Here is a 22825-nt window from a genome sequence, read left to right on the forward strand (position 1 = left end):
GAAACTGACGAGCTTGTCTGTGCAATACTGATGTCAGTAACACGTCTCCTGCGTTAGCCTCCCTCAGAGAAGATATAGGACACTCCTACTGTGACTCGTCTCAGCTCTAAACAATGCGTTCAAATATTTGGGCTATCATTCATCTTGCTGTGAGATAGCAGCACTATAGACTCATATGGCAGAAGTGTATAAGGCAACATAAATATACAAAAGCAAATAATAAATAATTACAAAAACACAAACCTCTAGATAGAGTCAGAGTCTGGCAAAGTGAATATTTAACTTTTCTGGTTGAGGATCTGCCACTTTGTTTTCATGGAGATGTTATTTTCATGCATTTAATTACAGTTGATTATAAAATATATTGAAAAACATTCAGTCTTACTGTGTGGTCACCTGTCCATAGATCTGAATTGTAACTTAATGCCTTGGTGTCACTTGCTTGCCTACATGGAGATAAATAAATTTAATGCAATTCTGTGGAACTTTCTAGGCAAACTAATAACCATGGAGACAAGTACATTAAAGACCTTCCATCAGTATGCATGTATTTTCTTTCTAACTAAGTAATTAAAAAATATGTTTTTTCCCATGCGTACTTTAAAATGTGAAGTGAACATGATTAATAGATAAAAAAGGTCTTATATTACATAGAAACTAATAAACTACTCAAATGCAGTGTGACTGATAGTGAGAATAATCAAGATTCATACATTTGTATCTTAATTGTTTTAATGAGCCCTTTTCATCCCCATTCTGACCTCCCCAGCACAGAGCCACAGCAGGTCTGTGTGCTAACAGAACATCCACACACTGCTCTTACAGCAGATTGTGTGGCGATTATGGCACGTGTCAAAGGCTGACCTTCTGTTAAACAGCACCTGTGTACCACCATTTGTGAGCCAAAAGGAGACGGGCTCTCCAGCACCAACAGATGGCACTATGGTCACATCCAGACTACAGAGGAACTCATGAAGAACACACAAGAGGGGAGAGAGCAGCCAGTTCAAGACCTTTATTTGGGCTTAGTGTCAACCAAGTTTTGTGTAAATCAGCCATTTTATTAAACACATTCAATTCTCAAATGTACCATTAACTGCAACGTAAGCATTTCCAGCATTTGATGAACTATTAAATATATAGGTTACAATCACAGGTGCACTGAGTAACTTTTCACATAGAGGGTCCACCACACACTTAATATTGTTGTGTCTGGAAAGGTCTATCCATCTCCATGGAGACAAGCAGGTAATGCTAAAGGGCCAAGTTACAGGTCTAATCTGTGGAGAGAAAACCCTACTCAGTAAGATGCATGTTTTTCAATGCATATTGGAGCTGTATGTAAATGTAAATGTAAGTCTGAGTTCTATACTGTGGAACCTTCCAGATAAAGCGGTGAAATTTCCATGGAGACAAGCAGGTAGTGGACCATAAACCTTAAAAGTTTTAGTGCACCTATAAGTCACAGTAAGCCCATGTAAGTAAGTAAGTATGTCTTTATTTATATAGCGCTTTCACAGACATTTTCTGTCCCCAAAGACGCTTTACACAGCATTATTCAGCATTATTCATTCACTCTATACCCTGGTGATGGTAAGCTACTATTGTAGCCACAGCTGCCTTGGGGCACACTGACAGAAGCGCAGCTGCCATGCCACTTGGCGCCATCAGTCCCTCCGACCACCACCATCACTCACACACACACCACTTTCATACTAGGCAATGTGGGCGACGTGTCTTGCCTAAGGACACAATGATTGAATTGATTGTATTTAACTGACCATGACTATCAACTGTTTATGGAGACCTGTGTAGAATGTTTTGGGTTGATGGGGGAAACCGGAGCGCCCGGAGGAAACCCATCCATATGTTTCAAGATGGAAGGGCATCTGGCTTGGGTCATCTCTCAGTCCAACTCTTCACTTTTATCCAAATGTGATGGGTAAAATGGATTTCTCGGCTTCATGTTCGATCTTCCATACATCTGCCAGGCAGCATGATCAGGCACACTCCCCCTGGTGGCCATCGGGTACATTACACTCTGCTTTGCCCCAGCTCCCACAGGGTACACCACATAGTAAACACCATAAGCAGGACTAAGGGGCAGGGGTGGTCCTTTCACTCCTCTTGTACCGTGTGTATTTGGAACATATGCATCAACAGCCATACCAGGCCAGTTGTAAACAAGTGGAAGTGGATATTTCTGACTTTCCAAAGCCCTATACATAAGTTTATCCATGCCGGGGGGTTGCATTTGTGTTAGGGGGCCATCATGCTTGACCTGCTCAAAATTGGTCGGGTGACTGGTCACTGGTTCCCCCCCAGAAAGCTTGCTCAGAAGGTTGGATTGAGCTAGACTGTGACTGCCATATCCAGCTGGTTGAAAATGTGGAAATTCTCTGGGTAGATTGTAAAACTCGTTATAGTCCATAGCAGGAGGTTGGGGATTGTTTGGGGAGTGCTGGTGGTGAGGCGCACTGGGATGTTGAGCAAAGAAGGGGGGTGGTCCAGAAAGGTCAGGGGCCCCATGGACTCCTGGGTAACCCAAGCCCAAAGCTGCAGCTCGAGCTATAGAACAACATTGAAGAAAAACATTACACAGGCTTAGGTTTAGAATTTTGTCTATTACGTCAATGTGCAGTTGTAACTTTTCTAACTATTAACTATTCTTACAGACTTAAATTTTACACTTTAATACATTTTCAAAGCCAATTCGAGAATGTGTCTGAGCTAAAAACCTCTTATATATACTGTGGAATATTATGGCCAATGAGGCAATATTTCCATGGAAACAAGCGGGTCAAATAAGTCAGGTTTGTGGAGTTACAAGTCCACTTCATTCAGGATACAAGTTTATGTTTATACATGATTTTCAGTGCAATAAAAAATTTGCATTATTTTTGTCAATTTTTTGGGTAAAAAGTTACACGGTGGAGCATAAACTGGCTTTTTCCAGATATATTTAGGGCCACAAGAACGCTTAAGGATAAAAACCACATAATATTTTATCTGAAGTGCCTTTCGTTTAGATGGTGACGGCATTTCTGGGGCTTAAAAATGCAAAAATTTGAAACCACACTCCATAGTAGAAAAGTAAAATATGCTCCAATGTAGTGTTTCCCTCTACACTGCCCAAGATGCAAAACTCTGGTAAGATCTGCTCACGTCGCCTACACATTTACGTCACATACATACAGTACACAGAAACATGCATACTCAATCGAATTCCACACACTTTTGCGTCACCATATGCATCCAGATTTCCTCCCAAAAACGCTTGTCTAAATGTGGAATAAAAAGTGAAGACGCACTTCTGCATCTTCTTTTTAGACTGTGATCATATAAACATAGCCTTAATACATTTTCAACTTTTGAGTGAATACTAATGTTGGCAATAGTGACCACGCTGGGATTCTCAGTTTAAAAATAGTTCTTTGTCATGCTACATTTTTGAATTTGTAAAGAACATCGCAATTGTTAAAGTTGCACCGTGTAACTTTCTCGTAGAGGGTCTGCCACCTGTTTGTCTCCATGGAAATATTACCATTTTGCTTTGATTGTCCCACAGTATGGAAATAAATTTGGTAATCACACTGGAGACAAGTTAATGGTCAGATCTATGAAGAGGAAAGTCTGCACATTATAAGAATTAATGTTTTTTTTAAGGTATTTTTGAGCTATAAAACACTTGTAATTGAACAAATGCAGGGTAGATATTTTTAATGCTCTACTGTGGAACATTCCATGCAAAGAAATAACAAGACAAGCAAGAAGTGAGGCCTCCACCTTACCTAAGTTACATAATGCACCAAGGGAGGTACAGAAAATGAAATACAAATTCGCTTCAACAATATTTCCAGGCCGTAAACATCCCCAGTGTCAACAAGATGCTTTAGTGGCTAATGTAAACTGAAAATTATACCTCTTGCAGTTTTGGCACAGTAAGCACCTCCAGCTGACACAAAGTGAACCCAAGCCGCACTGTGGAAGACAACAAACTGTGAATTTAATAGCATCTCCTCACCCCAAAATGATCTGCCTCTCCCTCTAGTGTTTTAATATCAAAAACAGTCCATACCTGAGAATTATCAGCGCAATTTCTAGCTTGTTGGTCATCATTTTTTGCAAAAGTTTCCCAAAATGTTCCTCTGGCTGCTCCAGCTGCCTTGGTCTAGCCTCATTTAGTGATTACTGACAGCTGCTTGTCACACAGACCAACCACTGTCTGCACTCAGCCCCTCGCACCGCAGGGACACTCACCAGAAGAGCTTATTTGATTAAGTAAAATATATCCAGAAAAAAGTATTACCAAACATGTTCAGCATTTTTTCCTACTGTGTCTAGCCTTATTATAGCTCTGCAGGTGAATTAGTGATGCTATTGTAATATAAAAGTATGATTTTTGGATTGGTTGAAATATATATTGATTTTCATTTGACTGATTTTGACTTCTTCTTAGCCCATGAACTGAAATGACACTCACATTTCAAACACAAAAGTGAAAGTCAGTATTTGCCATTTATTAAAATTTAAAGTGACTAAAGACTAACAAATATTCAACAATTTTCTGATCTATTTGTTGTTTACTCATTAAAACATACCTGAAGTTGTGTTTTGTTTCATTCACACACGTTTAAAGCACAAACTATTTATATATGGGCAATAGGCTCTACTCTCGCTTACGTCACAAACCAGAAAGACGTTTGGAAACAAGCAATGATAACTTCCGGTGTAGTTACTGACACTGGGCTCGCCAACCGATTGTGACAAAACCCACTGAAGTAAATATCATCAGCAGTAAAATGAAGACTGCATACTTAAGTGCTGTTTGAAATATCTTGAATTCAGCACCCTCCTCTCTTTAGTTGCATGTACCCAGTGTGCTCGAAGTTGTGTGTCAGTGGACAAATGATGAAAACCGAGGTATGGTTGTAGTTGTTGATTAGCTGAACATAACAGAACACTACAGTGACATGTAGATGATGAAAACTGCCATTTTCTAATTTTTTCTTAAATTTTGTCAGATTTACTACCGCAAACAGAGACCGCCGGAAGTTGTCATTGCATGTTTCCAAACGTTTTCCTAGTTTGTAATGCAACCATAAATAGAACCTATTGTAATATAAAAGTATTATTTTGTTTTGGTTGAAATATATACATTTTGATTTTAATGATTTTTCACTTCTTCTTAGCCCATGAACTGAAATGACATTATAAACCCAAAAGTGAAAGTCAAAAAGAAAGTGACTAAAGACTAACAAATAGAAAAATGCAATAATTTAAAGGGCCCTTATTAAGCTATTTTCTGATTTATATGTTGTTTACTCATCAAAACATACCTGGAGTTGCTTTTGTTTCATTCACACACATTTAACACACAAATTATGGAAATCTGGGCAATAAGGTAAAAGGTAACTGTTAACTTGAACCTTTATAGTTGCACTCTACAACTTTTGAGGATCTGTTTGTCTCTATGGAGATATTATCACTTTACCTGTAATGTTCTGCAGTATGGCATTACATTATCTATCAATCATATCATATCATCATATAATATGAATATGGAGACCAGCAGGTGACTCCACTATGCCAAGTTACAGGTCAGATCTGTGGAGAGGCAACCACGCTCAATGTTTTCAAAGTATTTTTGAGCAATAAAACATCCACAGTGAATAAATGCAAAATAAATTAGATTAGAATATCTTTAATGTCATATGGTGGAACATTCCAGGATTGCAATAACATTTCAATGGAGACAAGCAGATCACTAAAAAGTTACATAGTGTACCTTTAACAGAACAAAAGTTCAAATTAAACCTGGAAAAGTTGTATAGTTGGTGCTTCTATAGGAAATAAGGCCTAGTTTGGTAGTCCAGCAGCTGTATTAGCCCTCAATGAAGCTGCCTAGAGCCCTGGACGCATTTAATAATTCAGCCAAATTCTTTCTGTCAGGACAGACAAGCCGAATGAGCGCTTGATTTAATTCTGTAATTGCACATTCACCTTTAGCCTGCACCCATACTTTTGTAATTAATAGGCTCAGGTTTTATTTGAAGTGTGCCATGGCCGGTAATGGAATTCAAATTGCAGGTGATGGGAAACCAAAGATGTAAATGTCGACTTGGCCACAGGGTCCAGGCAGTTCTGTCACTGGTCCAGAACACAAGCAGGAAGTGGCAGCACCTCACAGCACCTCGCAATTTAGCTACAGACACAACTAGAGTCTTTAATTCTTTCAATTTGTCTTTTCTGCACACAGACTCACTCATATGGTGGGTCTGTATGCATCCTGGGAACATTGCACTGACTTACATTCATGACCAGTGTTGGGAAGGTTACTTTTAAAATGTATTCCCCTACAGATTACAGATTACACACCCCAAAATGTAGTTTGTAACGTAATCCATTAAATTACTTAAAGTGAGTAACGTAATCTGATTACTTTGGATTACTTGATATTGTCATGTTTTTTTAAATGACATGAATGTAGCAACCACATCCTGAAAATTCTTGTTTGTTGTCTTCAAATTGCCTGAGCCCAAGTCTCCATGAATAAGCAACTGTTTGCTGTAGAGAAACAAAGACCACGATATCTTAATATAAGAGGTTTTGTCTGTTAAAAGACAGTAACAAGATAAGCCTTTCCTTAATATTAAAAAATATTATTGATAGAGAAATTATTTTTTATATGAGATCACCTTAAATTATGTCAATCTACTGTTAGGTGTCATGTTGTTTAGACCTGGTTTAGTCCTGGTTTAGTCCTGGTTTAGACCAGGTCTAGACCAGGTCTAGACCAGGTCTTTAGTTCTGGTTTAGTCGTGGTTTAGTCCTAGTTTAAACCTGGTTCAGTCCTGCTTTAGTCCTGGGTTAGTCCTGGTTTTAGTCCAGGTGTTAGTTCTGGTTTAGAGGCGCACAGGAGGAAGTGCGGTTTACGCGAGAAAACACAGTCCACACGCGGCGCACGAGACGGCGGTGTCCGCGCTGTAACTACGGAAGGAGACGTGGTCCGCGGGTTCTCAGGTTAATGACGATGATGAAGGTGTGTGTTTGTGTGTGTTTGTATGTGTTGGTGTGTGTTTGTGTGCACGTCCCCTCATGTCGCAGGTCATTATAGGACAGTGGTGCAGATATTATGAGTCTATGCAGGTTGTTTTCACCAGTGCCAGTAGCTCCGGTTTCACATTTAAGTTGTAGGCGATTTTATATTTGTTTTTGTTTTTTTTATATATATCTCACATCGGGAGAAAAATTTCCAAGACACAAATGCGTTTTTACCAATGCACTGCTGCTTCCACTGTGTGACTGACACCGCCAACTATAATATGACGTTTACATCGGTCTTATTGCGCGAGTTCTGTTTGGGTTTCCAGCAATGAGTGAAATTACCGAAATAAATAAATAAATAAATGGGATGTAGCACAAAATGTGAAAACAGGAAAATACCGCCTTGTAATCCACTTATTTCAGCAAAGTAACTGTAATCCAATTACCACTCATTGAAACAGTAACTGTAACGGAATACAGTTACTCATAATTTGTTCTCTGATTACGTAACGGCGGTACATGTAATCCGTTACTCCCCAACACTGTTCATGACTGATGATAACCTTAAAGGTGCACTATGTAACTTTTTAGTTGGGAGTTGGTCATCTTCTTGTTTCTATGGATATGCCATTGCTCTGCCTGGTTCCATAATATGACATTAAACAACTATATCCTATTTATAAAAATACATGTGGTTTTATAGCTCAAAAATATCTAGAAAAATAGGAATTCTGACTGGGAGCAGGGTTGCCTCTCCACAGATCTGACCTTTACATTTGTCTGGTTTGGCCTCCACGAAGATAGAAAGGTTTAATACCCTACGGTGGAACATTCTAGACAAAGAAATAACATGTCAATTGGAGAAGAGCATTTGACCCTGCACGATGAAAAGTTACACAATGCACCTTTAACCATAGTCACATCTTGCCTGACTATAACCTAAGCCATAACTTTTACTTATTTTAACTAATTTTGTATGTTTCTGATTTAATTATAAATTGTTTATGTCTTGGTGATCAGATTTTTGTTCAGATTTTGGTCACCTTAATGTGACGCATAAAAGAATAGTGTGCTTTCTTGGTTGTTGCAATCACTGGCCACTAATTCAATTCACTTTAATTAATAGTATTAGGTACAAAGGTTATTTTTTTAAACAATAATTAATTCTAGGTTCTTTGATAAGTTTTTTCTCAAACTCTTCACACCAAGAACCACCAGAAAATCTTCAGCTCTCTCATTACCACCACATTTAAACCATCAATTCAGTGGAGGTGTGCATGCTCACACAAGGATGCGTGTTCTTAAAGGTATTTCTGACCAATAAAATCACCTCTAATGAAACAAAGGCTGAATAGACTTTTAATGCCACACTGTGGAAAATACCAAACAAAACAATCTCCCTAAAGACAAAAAGGTGATGTACCCTGCACCAAATAAATTACACAATGTACCTTTAAGTACTAATGACTAACCCAAAGACAACATTTAAATTTTATAAAATTAACCAGAAGGAACAGCTCACTACATGCACCACAGTTTGAGAAACACTGGATTAGGTAGTTGACAAAAATATAACTGTAAAATTACCTGGTCAAAATTTGCTCAAACATTATTATATGGGTTTACTCTCGAAAGGAATTGTCCAGATTTTCAATGTTATTTTCAATGTTAAAATGTATATGTAGAATGTGACTTTTTATGAAACCAAACCAGCTTGATGACCTTTGACCCTCTCTCCCAGCGTCATTTTGTTTAATGTACACACAATTACATTAATTATATTAGCGGAATATTCATTTTCCCAACTCATACATATGAAAAACAATTAGACCTTATTATAACGGCTCCTCTGAGGATTCACATCAAAGCGCATAAGCACACAATCCAATTAGAAGTGTTTACTGTTCAGATAGAACCATGCACTACATCTGTAAACTGTGTGTCACTGTGTCCTCAGAGCTGTGTGTGGGAGGAGGCCCTGATAAGAGCTCCAGCATATGTGGTCCACTCACAATATTGTTTAAAGGGCCCATATAACACTATTTTCTGATCTACTAGTATGATAAAATATTGTTTCCTCATCAACAGCCTACCAGGAGTTATGTTTTGTTTCATGTTTAACACACAAATCCTGAATATTTAGATGTTCTTCTCTGAAAAAGAAAACACTCCACCTTGTGATGGTGGTAATACAGGAAGTGCTCCACTGTTTGTTTTTTTTTAAACTCTATACACCTTCACTTCACTAGAATCATTTGGATGATTTCAACCCTGGAATTGACAATCTCATAAACAAAACTACCACTTCATGAAATCACTAGGTGGAACACAGCGTTTTGAGCTTTGGAGATGTAGACAGACTAATAAGAAAGGATTACTCAAACATGTAAATGAAATAAAGTACAACTCCAAGCATGTCTTTGATGAGTCAAATCAAATCTGTGTTGCTTTGTCTGAAATTTTAAACATATCTATCTTGCATTTCTCTCCAAAGCTCAAAAGTTCTGTTCCACTTTGTGAAGTCATGTAATAGCAGTATTCAAGTTAATAGCTATCTTTTACTAGTAGAAATGAGCAATTCTAGGGCTGAATTATCCAAATTATTCGGCTGAAGGTGTATGGAGTTTAAAAAAAAACACAGTGGTGCACATCCTAACATCACAAGGTAGAACAGAGTGTTTTCTGTTTGAGAAAAGAGTTCATGTGTTAAATGTATGTGAATGAAAGAAAACACAACTCCAAGTATGTCTTTGATGAAGAAATAACATTATAACATCAGAAAATCGCCTAATACGGGACCTTTAATCACCATAATGATTACTGCTACCATAATTCACAAAATGGCGACCAACTTCAATTTTATTTGTGTGATTATTTCCTCATAGTGCTCTAGTTTAGCAGATTCCACTGTTTTTTTTTTGTTTTTTTTTTCAACTCTACTTTGAACCAGTGTTTTTCCCCCATTCGTTCCCTGAGAGCTGCGGACAACATTCACTGAAGTCATGGCGCTGTAGGGCCCAGGCTGTCTCCAAAGAACGCTGGAATAGCAATCAGCGAAGGGAGTCGGGGAAAAGTGCAGAAGAAGAAAAAACGCAACATGAAACGCAACAGCTTCAAGTGAGAGAAAGAATGGTCAAAAATACATACCGAGTGAGAAATCGAAGAAAAAACACTTCACAATTTCACAAAAAAACTGTAGCAGGAACATTTGTTTCGACGTTGCCAAATTAGCTAGTGTTTCCATCCATTCATCTACTTCTTCTTAGAATCTTCATTACGACACGCTGAGCGCCACAAGTTGACGTGCAAATTAATTTAGTCGTTTTTGGAGCCTCTTTCTCATTTTGGAACTAACTAAACAAAAGAGCGTCTCTGGCAATCTGTCCTGCTCATTACTCTACGAAAAAAATAAAATAAAAAATCACAACTTGGTGCTTCAAGGCCAGACATAGAATTATTCTGACGCAGCGGTGATGGGTCTGTAAATTCATGTGCTAATTGGAAAAAGGAGCAGTTCAGTAGCAAGCATAAACTGCCACGTTCCACAATAGGAAGTTCGCATGCTGCCTGCTAACTCTGGCTCTCATTGACTTTCATTGGAATATTGTGGCCCCTCTCTCTGTAACTGCTGCTGTGAGCCTCCTCCTTTTGCTCTTAAAATGTTCATATTAACCTGCTCTGCATGATCCTGGTGTTTTTATTTCATAATTTTGTCTGTTAAAATAATCATATTTCTAATATAGAGTGGAGCCGAACTCTGTGGGTGATGTCATACTCACTTAGCCCACTTCTTTATACAGTCTACGGTAGCAAGATGTATTTTCATATTTTAAGGACAAAAAGTATTGTTCCATTGGTAGATAATTTTACATGTTAAGTGAAATGTACTGAAATCATGATGAAACTTTCTTAATTCAAGTAATCTTAAAGGTGCTCTGTGTAACTTTTCTTGGGGAGGGTACGCCAAATACTAGTCTCCATTTAGCTGTACTTAACTGTTCAGCCTAGAATGTTTCGCAGTACAGCATTAAACTTATCTATCTCCACGGAGACAAGCAGGCCAAGGTACAGATCAGTTCGTTGGAGAGATGGGCCTGCTTGCACAAGAATATGGCTGCGTTCAGACTGCAGCCTGAAGTGACCCAAATCTGATTTTTTGGCTTCTATGTGACCTGTATCTGATCTTTTAATGACAGTCTGAATGACACAGATCAAATTTTTTCAAATGCGACCCAGGCCACTTGGATATGTGGTCCTGAAACTGATACATATCTGATCTTTTGACATGCGACTTCAGTGTGAACGGCCAAAGCGCATTCATTCAACCTACACGTTATCAACAAGCCACAAACATCACTATTCTGCGCTGAAGGAGGCGAAAATTGTTAATGAACTCCATGTCAATGAAGTGAAGCACATCACCACTCACCACTCTTGGCTACGTCTCCACATCCACACGTTCCTTTCAATGGACGTCGCTACTGTCCAACAAAACGTCACGGCCAAAAACCTCGTCCTTCTCCTTCTCAATCTCCTCCTTAAAACAAGTAAGTTGTACATGTTCTGGCTCCGATATGAGAGGAACTTTAAAATCGGCAGGTGCTCAATGCTGGCGTCCATGTTTGGACAACTTCCGTAAACACAGAGCACGCTCGCTGCGGTTGATGCCATTGTGTTCTCCAGTGCGCATGCGGGAGACTTTCGGGTCATTTAACGTTCACACAGGGGATCACATACAAGTCACATCTAATTGGAAATGTGAACGACCTCGCAAAAACATAGGATTTCACAAAAAAATCGGAATTGAGCGTTAAGCCCTGCTGTCTGAACATAGCTTATGTGTTCTTAGGGCCTGTTTAAATGAGAACACTTGTGAGTAAAAACATATAAAACAAAATATAAATATTTTATAGGAAGTGCCTTTTGTTTAGACAGTGACGGCATTTTGGGGGCTTAAAAACTTACAAATCTGAAACCACCCTCCAGAGTGGAAAGTTGAATAAGCTCTGCCATAGTGTTTCTGTCTACACTGCCCCAAATGCAAAACTCTGATCAGATCTGCTCACGTTGCGCACATATTTACGCCACATACATACAGTACACAGAAACAAACATGTCGGATATTTTCCATGTGTCTGACCTTACAGGAGGCATCCCAACAAATGTACAGAATATGCAGAGATATTACTAGTGAACAGAGAAGGATCTGCAATTACCTCTGTCAAATTCTGAATGTGCCAGTTCATCTCAGGCGAGTCAGATGTCTATGGACGAGACCTGACAGAACCAGTCGATGGTGGGACAACTTTATGGAAGGAGTAGCTGATGAAAATGTGTGGCATGAAAACTTCCACATGTCCAAAGATGCTGCCTGACATGCATACCCAATCGAATTCCACACACTTTTGCATCACCGTACGCACGCAGATTTCCTCCCAAAAACGCTTGTCTAAATGCAGAATAAAAAGTGAAGATATGACGCCACTTTTGCGTCTTCTGTTCAGATCATCATCATATAAAAGTAACCATAAATGTATTTCTGAACAGTAAAGTCACCTCTCATAAAACAAAGGCTGAACAGACTTTTAAACCATACTGTAGAACATAACAAGCAAAGCAATAACATCACGCTAATGACAAAAAATGTGGCATACCCTCCACCAGAAAAGTTACAGAACGCACTTTTAACTTAGCCAGACTTTAGTTTTTGCAATGTGATTAAATACCCGCCCAAACTGGTTTCCTCATAGCTACAGGAGACGCTCGAGTCTGTGATGGCTAGACTTTGTTTCTAGGTAGTGTTGTCCCAGTCGTCTCCTTTTCCTTCACATTGGGGATTAATTAGCTGTTGTCGTACTGTTGAAGCCAGGACACACATGAAAGTCAGTCATATTTCAAAATGGAAGCAAAAAATGACTCATTAACCAACAGCAGCCTACTTTGCCTTTTATTTGTTTTGCTATCTAAGCTAAATGCCCCGTCCCAAGACTTCAGCAGCATGACAGGCTCAAACTAAAGAGCAAATTAAGCCTCAAGCTACGCCAGTAAATAAAAGTCGCTTGCTGGAGCTAATGGTGTAATAATAATGAGTATATGAATAGCTAACGATTTCAATAAAAATGGTGAGCTAAACCTGATTTTTTCTGTGTATTTGTATGGACTTGGTTTTGCTCTGTGCAGATTTATTGTATAAGCAGCTCATGAGGTCAAAATAAGTCCAATGCATTTAATTAGAAAGCATTTTATTGTCTAGTAATCAACTGTGTCTTAGCATGCTAGTTGTTATTAGCTTTAGCTTCACAGCAAAACTCCGCTCTTGTCTCTGAGAGTTGTGAGGAAGAAATTACGACCACTGGAAACTGTTTAAAAATGAACAAGTTCTGATTTTCACATTTTTAAGATGGTACGGTGCCTTCAAATACAAATTCTTGCAATGAGTGGTAGATGTGTGAAAAATAATAATAATAATTCACCGACTGAAGAGTGTCGAAGTGAAGAGCAAGGAAACCACTCTATGTTGTGGAAGGTTAGTATTTTAAGGCTCTACATTACTTACAAGTTGTAGCGCACCATGTAAGCTGTCATGTGTAGGTGAATATTTGTTTTATGTGCATTGTCTCCAATAAATAGACTAAATAAACTAAACTTGAGTCTGGAACTTCATTTCATGACAAACACTGTATGAAGGAATCTGACCATGGCTCCCTTCTGGCTCTATCCCCCCTTCTGATTTCTGCGAGTGTGTGTTGTTACTGGCAGGTAATAGGCCCACGTATAATTGTACAGCAAATTGCCCTGATCAAATGTGACTTTCTAATCAAAATTTGTGTTCATTCTTCGGTCTATTTTTCTAAGAGGCATTTTGAAATTAAGGCTACATTTATATGATGACGGGCTGAACAGAAAATGCAAAAGTAGCGTCGCGTCTTCACTTTTTATTTCGCGTTTAGATGAGCGGTTTCGGGAGGATATCTGAGATGACGCAAAAGTGTGTGGAATTTGATTGGGTATACTTGCACTTAAAGCAACAAGGGCATCTTTGGACATATAAAAGTTTTCACACAACAATGCATTTTCATCAGCTACTCCTTCCACAAAGTTGTCCCACCATCAACTGGTTCTCCCAGGTCTTGTCCATAGCCGTCTCGCCTTCACTCGCCTGCGACGAACTGGTGCATCCAGAAATTAAATGAGATAATTGCAGATCCTTCTCTGCTCACTAATAGTATCTCTGCATATTCTATACATTTGTTGGGATGCCTCCTGTAAGTTTATTAGAGCTGCCCGAGCAGCTTGAAAGTCCGACACATGGGGATGATCTGACATGTTTGTTTCTGTGTATTGTATGTATGTGACGTAAACGTGTGCGCGACGTGAGCAGATCTGACCAGAGTTTTGCGTCTTGGGCAGTGTAGATGGAAATGCTATGGTGGAGTGTATTCAACTTTTCCACTCTGCAGGATGGTTTCAGACTTGTATGTTTTTAAGCCCCAAAAACTCCATCACCAATTAAACGAAAGGCACTTCCTATAACATTTTTTGTCATTTTTACCCACAAGCGTTCTCATGTAAACAGGCCCTAAGCCGGAGCAGTGTTTCCCAAACTGTGGTACGTGTGGCACTGGTGGAAGGAGTGGGCTGCCTGATGGTATGCAAAGCCCTATGCAGTTTCAGTATTTTGCTTTATTTAGAGACAATTAATAATGTTAACTTATCCTTGGTTTAGTCTCATATTTAGCCACAGTTTAGACATGTAATAATGCTGGTTTGGTTCTGGTGGTACTTGGAATCCAGATATTATGTTATGGTGGTGATGTGAAAGGTTTAAGAACCACTGAGGTAAAGTACCACCACATTTGGCTGGCAGGATACAAATTGTGCTGCCTTAATTTTTTCTTTTAATGTTAATTTTAAGATTTATGTTTATGTTTCGTTTTGTTTGTATTGTGATTTAATTTTTTTTTTTATTCTGTAAACTTGCTTTGCATATATATACCAGCATGTGGAAGCTGTTATTGTATATTTTATCATGTTTTAATGAATTGTGCGGGTTATGTGGCTGGCCTTGGTCCAGCCAGGGACTAAGGATGTAAATTAGCTTTGGCTACAATCCTGCATATTTATAAGTACATGTTTTCTTTTGTATTATGTTGTCTTTTAATATGTATTGTCCCTTTAATAAACAAATACAATACAGTACAATATCTGTGAAGCTACTCTTTTTGCCACAATGCCGGTCACGTTAGTTTTGTTATCTCTGGCCTTTAAAACGCTATAAATCCAGAAATCCAGTCTTGCGAAGTTGCTAATAGATCTATTACCTATTATGTAACCCATTTTCATATCCATTACTGTTAGCCACTTAATGGAATACCTTTAAAATATCAGAGATGTTTCATGCCAATGTTCACTTTGTGCTCTCCACTCCGCTCACACACACACAGGGCACCGTCGGCTGCGATTACAGGAATACTTTTGGTTTTTCATCACCTCCATCTCACTCAAAGCACTTCTTTCATCAGTAGAAAGCTCATTCTTCTCTAACAAAAGTGCCTCCATAAAAGTACAATAAAAGTCGAAGCGTTTCAAACCAAGGTCAGGATCTGCTGGTTCAGCCGTAGACAGTAGGCGTGGGAGGTGGTGGGAGGTAATTGGCCTTTGCCTTTTTAACAAGAGCTAGATGGCTTTTCAGAGGACGACGCATTGAGTGTATTAGGGAGAATGCATCTGTAATGACGCTAACTGCTCGGCGGATTGCTTCATTCCTTTTGTCTCCGGCGGCAACGGTAACATCCAACCGCTTCAAAAACACAGGTATCACCGCGGTCTTTGTCGATATGGGGTAAATGCGGCATGCTAACAAGCTACGCTGATTGTCTTTTATGTTGAATTTTAGTGTTTCCAAGGATGAGAGAATCGCAGTGTGAATGGAGATGTGATTGAGAGGAGTCTTTTGAGAATGCCTCACGTTGTCGCCATTGTTACCAAAATAGATATTCAAATTCTAGCGCTTGCTCTCACCGGCTCAGCTGACGATTTTTTCACGCTTGTGCTGTGTGGCAGGGAAAAGAGGATGAGATGATGGTGGATGGAGTTTTTTTTTTTTTTTTTTTTTTGCCCAGGCTCCATATGTTGCGTCTATTGGGGGCTAGGCAGGTCTTGGCACCCTCTCAGTGTCAGCGGTGGTGATGGTGTGTTCGGGTGCAGTCGGTTCTGTCAGCACCCACCTGCCCTGCTGCCTCTGATCTGGCAACACAGAAGGTTTTACTCGGAGAGAAAAAAAAAAAAAAAAAAAAGAAACTGAATCTGTGGCGTTCCAAGAAAAATACGGAACATGAATTTTAGGAAATAGCTGTAAAATGGAAATGTGGTTGTAATTTTAATCCATCCAAGTTTTATTCTGAATTGTGATTCAAGGTGACAATCTCTGTTTTTAAAAAGTAATAGACTAGAATATTGCGTTACAAACTGAAAAATGCAGATTAGAAAAATTAGTAAGATTGCACTCCTACGATTCAAAACACCATTGTGGCTATCCTTTCATAAAATGTACTTTTCCTGCTATTAATTCTTAAAGGTGCACTATGTAACTTTTTGACTGGAGGTCCGTCACTTGCTTGTTTCTATGGATATGTTGTTGTTCTGTCTGGAATGTTCCGTATGACATTAAACAACTTACATTTCTTAAATTACAGGTGTTTATAGCTGAAAAATACCTTGAAAAACAGGCATGTTGACTGTGAGCGGGGTTGCCTCACCACAGATCTGACCTGTAACTTGGTCTGGTTTGGTTTCCAGGCAAATCAGTAACATTTCAATAAGAAAAGCATTTGCAGACCCTCCACATGAAAAGTTACACAATGCACCTTAAACAATATAGCTTCAACAATTCAATGCACATAATTTATAAATGTATACGTATGCATATTGCTTTATTCTGCTTGGTAAAATTACGATTAAAGAGAGTCTGCTGAAACACTTTCCACTGATTGAAGCTGCAGTGAAGTGGTCTCTATAAATGGGGGAAATTACGCCTGCACACTTACTCGGAGAAACTGTCATATGGAGCTTGTGTCATTTGATTGTCACTCATGGCACTCTCCCCTATGCTCCATTACTCTGATCTGCAGACCATCTGGAGCCAACCTTAAGTCCTCACAGCTCCTCTGTGCTGCCGCCTTCAGCACAGCAGTCAACAGCCTTTTGCTTCTGCTGAATAACACAGATTTGGAGTTTTAATTGGCCGGTAGTGAGTGTGAAAGGAGACAGTAGTGCGAATACAGCGGAAATCTCCTCCAGGGACCACCACAGAAGCACCATGGGGCTGTGCCCAACATGTGCTGACAGGCAACTGCAAAGCTGGAGCTCGAAGTTATGGTATAATATCTGAAATAATATGAGTTTGTAAGTGTAATAATCTTCCATAAATAATTAGATCCACAAGGAGATTCTTGCATATCATGACAGTAATTTTACACTTGGACTGTAGATAGCAGTAATGTGATTTTCCACAAAAGTGTATGTAGTTATGTATTATGTATTTCAGTTGAAAGAAATTAAAGTGAGTTAATTAAAAGATTGAAAAGTTTGTTGTTACAGTGTAATGTATTATGTAATGATTTTTGCTAGATAATTTTGGAATAAAAGAAAAATCACAAGATTTCTTTGGATTTTACCAGTTTGCTCATCCACCGCTCTCCATGGAGTGGAGCTTTGCTTGAACATGTGTTCCGATGAAAATGTTTCAACAGGAGTTTAAGAGTCGGACAGAAATTGTTACTGGTTCCATTTTGAGTAGATGTGTCTGATTTAATGGAAAATGCAGATGCTTTCTTGACAAAACTGGACTTGAAATAGGTTTAGAATTACATCTGAAATAGGTTCACAAATTATGTTTCAATATGGAAATAAAATAATACTAAATGTGCATACAGTTTAATCTTATACAAATACAATACTCATTACATTAGAGAATAGATTCAATATATTAACTTGTGCTCTGAGCAGGACTTCTCTGGAGCACATGTACACAGTGAGGCCTCGTGGGTGAACAGAGCAGCCTGTAGCCATGCAAACACCTCCCACTCACTTTACTTCAACTGGAAGTGGCACATTCACTACACGTCCAGCCGCATCCGCTCCAATGTTACCAACAGGTCATTCATTCTACTGATGTTTCCTCCAGCACCACACTCAACGCCCACGGTCCAGAGAGAAACCCAGCGGAGGATCCGAGTGGTCAGGGGTCAGGTCAACTGTACGAAACTAGCCCCGTTCAAATGCACTGCCTGATAATGAGGTCATTCGGACAGATTATAGATGGTGTTCTGATGCCCAAGAGACTCAAATGCCGTTTATTGTTGGAGACTAGCACTTGTTAGCCTGCACATGTATACTGTATATCGGGGAAGAATTCTTAGAGTAAGTGCACACTGCACAAACAAAATCACCAAGAGCTGACTTAATTTTTAACAATTTTGAGAGGATTTTTTTGAATAAAGCAATGTATCAAAATTATAAAATCTGTTTTCAATGATTTGCATGAGTTCAGTGCACTATGTAACTTTTTGGTTGGGGTTTGTCACCATCTTGACTCTATGGATATCTCATTGCTCTGCTTGAAATGATCCACAGTATGACATTAAATAGATCTACCTTACATGTATTCAATTACAGGTGGTTTTATAGCTCAAAAATACCTAGGAAAACAGGCATTGTGTTCACAGATCTAACCTGTAACTTGGTCTGAAGATAGAAAGGTTTAATGCCATATCGTGAAACATTCCAAAGACAAACCCTCACACAATGCACCTTTAAAATGACATGCAAATGCAAAACAGGACCACAGAAAAGTGGATTATTCATAATTGCAAGTTTTATTAGATGTAACTGCAACTGTAATTTTGTTACACTGTTTAATAAGCATTAATTTATGTCTTATTAGAGAAAGATAATCACACATGCATGCACTGCAAAATCATTTTTTTCTCACTAATACCATGTAGTTCAAAGCCAAAATTGTATGATGAAGTACTGCCATGTATTTCTTTTAAGTTAGGAAAGTAACTCTATTCTGAATACTACCAAAAACTGTACTGGAACACAGGTACTTAAAATTAGTGTTTTGTAAATGTATTCTCGGTACATGTATTCAGTTACTTCACACCACTGGTATAATTGTGTTACCTGGATAACCCACGGCAATTACCCCCAAAACTACAAGAATGTTTTAAGTGTTAAGTGATATCATATGAGCCATTAACAATGTAACTGTCCATTTAAAATATATATTGTAAGATGATTCTAATTGTTAACTTCATGTAAAAATTGACTATTCAGAGAGAAAAACTGCAATTGAAAGAATCCCGTCTTTGATTACCAATACACAACAAAAGGAATACTTTTGAAACACCTCCAAAATTACGATGATTCAAGTGTGGGCAGAGTAATTCAAACTTAAATGAATAGACAACAATACTCCCACATGGCTGGTTCATTTGTAATCAGATGTTTGTTGTGCGAAATCGTCCCATGTTCTAAAACCACACACAAAAAGCTATTGAGGGGAAAAGCTGCTTCTCAAACTGGCAACTTATTCCCTTTATAAAACAAACAAAAGAGGCCATTCCAGGTAAAAAAATAAATACATAAAAAAATTCGGCTGGAGACAAAGACTAAAAGCACCTTGATTGCGCACCTTTATGATGTCTTAAAGTGGCTTCTAATCACAGCTGCCACTTTGCCATTGACTGTATGATAAAGTGTCTGAAATTACAGCGCAATCTGAAAAAGAAGATGTCAAGAACCATTTCAGCGGGATTGCAAAGCGGCGCGTGTCTTCGTTTTGCAAAGTAAACTGTGTGCCTCGGATCAGCTCATTTGTGGATGGAAGATCATTTGAATTCTTCAACACAAGTTACTTAAGGTGAATGGAGTGAGAGCTAGGGAAGTTTTTGGACTTTGTGAACCAAGGAAAGGTAAGGTAAGGCTTGGGTTTGCTGTATATAGAGCTCAACAGTCCTGTCCACTTCAAAGTCTGCTCTAGTTAAATTAGTAAGTAAATAAATAAAATAAGTACAGTAAATTTTCCCATTCATTTTTAAAGGCAAGATGGAAGCTAACTAATGTCAATAATGTGGCTGTTTTTAGCCCAAAAAATAAATTTAAAATATAGTCTGTTCTGTGAAATGTTTTAATAACATGGTGGTTTATAAAGAGGCAGATACAGACTTGAAATTAAGTTATAGGCCTATGTGACCCCATAGCTGATTAGCCCTGTGCAGACATTCAATGTAAATATATTTTTTAGGAAAGTCTATGAACAAAAAAGATGATGCAAAATTTACATCCGGAAGCAAGTAGTTAAAACGCTTCTCTTCTTGGTGGTAAACCTTTCAGTCACTCAGACGTGCCCCGAGTCTGCATTTACAAAAATGTACAGACAAAAAAAAAAAAAAAAGTAAGAATGTACATTGTCATTGTCAAAGTGCAAAATCTGCAATGGATCACAGAGTACAAAATGTGCAACAATTTAAAAATAATACAGTCACAGTCAGAGGTGGGGACTTGCAAGTTGTGACTTGGACTCGAGACAGACTTGAGTCAGTTTTAGAACTTGAGACTTGACTTGATAAAATGAACTAAGACTTGGGATTTGACTTGGACTTGAAGGTCAGTGACTTGGGACTTGACTCGGACTTGAGAAGACTTGAGAAGCACTTTTAAATCTGAATTTGTTCTATTCTGACTGTAATGATTCACTCTAAGATCTTGTCAAGACTTTCAAAAAGGAAAAATTTGCATTTCTACAACTCTTATACTCTTAGACTTGTACTTTATAAATACTCATATATAAGTATACTATGACTTTATAAGTACAGTTTATCATAAAAGTTATATAAATAGTAAAAATCTAAGCTATATTTGGTACTTCAGTTTAAAGACTTGAAATGACTTGAAGCTCAAAGCAGATGACTTGGACTTGACTTGAACTATAAGACAGTGACTCGAGACTCAATTTGGACTTGCCTGTATTTGACTTGGGGCTTGACTTGGACTTGAGATCAAAGACTTAAGACTTACCTGAGACTTGCAAAACGATGACTTAGTCCCACCTCTGGTCACATTAAACCTTTTCACTGTGTCTGATTATTACTTTGAATTAAATTTAAAATGTGATGTAAGAGTAAACTAGAATATTTAGGTGTGACTTCAAACAACATCTTTTTTTTTTTTTTTTTGGGGTTCAAAGTAAGGTTGTTTTCACACTGCCACCAGAGCATTCTCTCTGAGAGCAGTGAGCTTGGTCTTATGTAAACTGAACAGTTTTATTCTGATTCACATAAAAAGCTTGCGAGTGTGTGGTGCAAATAAAAGTGCTTGAAATTTGGTAAAATGCACTTGTATCATGTATATTTGTATGAATGGACGCTGCAGAGCTAGTGTTTGACTCATTCCGTCTCATCTGACGAGGAAATTTGAATCAGTGTAATATCAGTGAAACACTTCTGCCTCTGTCTAAATCTGGGTTTGTCTGTATGACATTCAAATGCGCACTAACATGAATGAAAATGAGTAGACATTTTCAGAAGACAAGGACACTTTCTCAGTGTGGGCAAACAAACACCACATTAACTTGCATAAAATTGTTTCCATTATTTTTTGCTTTATCTGGATAATTAGAGCTGTCTGAGCAGAGGTACCTGGCCTTTCTTTTCTAATCCCACTTCCACTGGCTCCTCGAGAGGCCACACAAAGACATAGTCCCTCCAGTGTCTCACAGGACTTCCCTGGAGACTACTCCTGGTGCAATACCCAGAACACCTCCCCAGGGAGACAAACCAGACCAGATCCCTTTGAGTGAATTGGTTCTAATGGACTTTCGCTTCACTTTGCTTCTGTCCACTGTCATTAGTTCCACTTGTTGTATTGTTTTCAACTCTCACAGACCCAAGCATTTCAAGATTCAAAATGTTCACATCTATTTAGCATCTCAGTGCGTCAGCTTAACCTCCATCTTACGCTGAAAAGTCACCACTGGAGATCAGATGCCGCTATGGGACCTGTGCCAAAACCTACACTAGCGATGTATCTTTTCATTACTCAAAATTCCCAAAACAAAAACTGTCAGCGCAGAGATCCTTTCAGTGCACGGGATGGCCACTCTGTTTACGGTTCCCCCGAGCTGGTGACACTGGCTTCAAGAGGAGTTAATGCAGAATATTTGAACGGAGTGAGGAGAGTGAAGAGTGAGGAGTCCTGGGGAGATTTGGAGATGTGCTTTGGTTGTGAATGGGTCCTCGCTCGCTCACATGGAGGTAAGTAAGAGAAGTATCGATCTGAAGGGGAATCAATCTCACTTGTGAAGTCAGCTAGTGTATTATTCATAGGTTCATCTGTCAGCCTGTTTATCCGACCACATATCCGCCTATCAAAGCACCTCACTGTCATTAACTCAAGCGGGAGTTAATATTTCATACACAACTGGCTTTCTTGTGTGTGTGGTGACCCCTTTGTTAAATGTGCAGAGCTGTCAATCAGTATTTAAATGTTTAATCAAGACTGTACTCCAGTGAGATCATAATGGGAAAAGCATGTTCTATTATAGATGATTTATGCAATGTGAAGTATCTAGAACAATTATTATTACCAGATGTTGGATCTGCATGTGCACCTGGATGCATATAAGTACCTTAAGTTAATTTACTAGAAAAAGGTTAGTGTGATTTAATTTGTGATAAGGCAGAAATTTTCAACAATATATCCTCATATAACTTTT

General features: G+C 38.6%; 1 protein-coding gene across 1 annotated transcript; it reads right to left on the bottom strand.

The window, feature by feature from the left end:
* Positions 1-1000: 1000 nt before the first annotated feature.
* Positions 1001-4234, bottom strand: LOC129411863 (uncharacterized). Its single transcript, XM_055164049.1, has 3 exons — positions 4079-4234; positions 3923-3981; positions 1001-2568 (listed from the first exon to the last, which is right to left on the bottom strand). Exons 1-3 carry the CDS (start codon positions 4117-4119, stop codon positions 1907-1909), a joined length of 762 nt encoding a protein of 253 aa, XP_055020024.1. The 5' UTR covers positions 4120-4234; the 3' UTR covers positions 1001-1906.
* Between the last annotated feature and the right edge of the window lie 18591 nt (positions 4235-22825).

Source organism: Boleophthalmus pectinirostris, unplaced genomic scaffold, assembly GCF_026225935.1.
Source record: "Boleophthalmus pectinirostris isolate CB_2022bp ecotype Guang Dong unplaced genomic scaffold, ASM2622593v1 HiC_scaffold_6, whole genome shotgun sequence".
Classification (NCBI taxonomy): Eukaryota; Metazoa; Chordata; class Actinopteri; order Gobiiformes; family Gobiidae; genus Boleophthalmus; species Boleophthalmus pectinirostris.

Excerpts from the sequence above, each read along its gene's own strand:
- LOC129411863 (XM_055164049.1), bottom strand. The coding sequence starts at position 4,119 with ATGATGACCAACAAGCTAGAAATTGCGCTGATAATTCTCAG. Across the intron at positions 3,982-4,078 it reads ATTGCGCTGATAATTCTCAG|TGCGGCTTGGGTTCACTTTG; the intron begins GTATGGACTGTT and ends TGTCTTCCACAG. Across the intron at positions 2,569-3,922 it reads CTGTGCCAAAACTGCAAGAG|CTCGAGCTGCAGCTTTGGGC; the intron begins GTATAATTTTCA and ends GTTGTTCTATAG.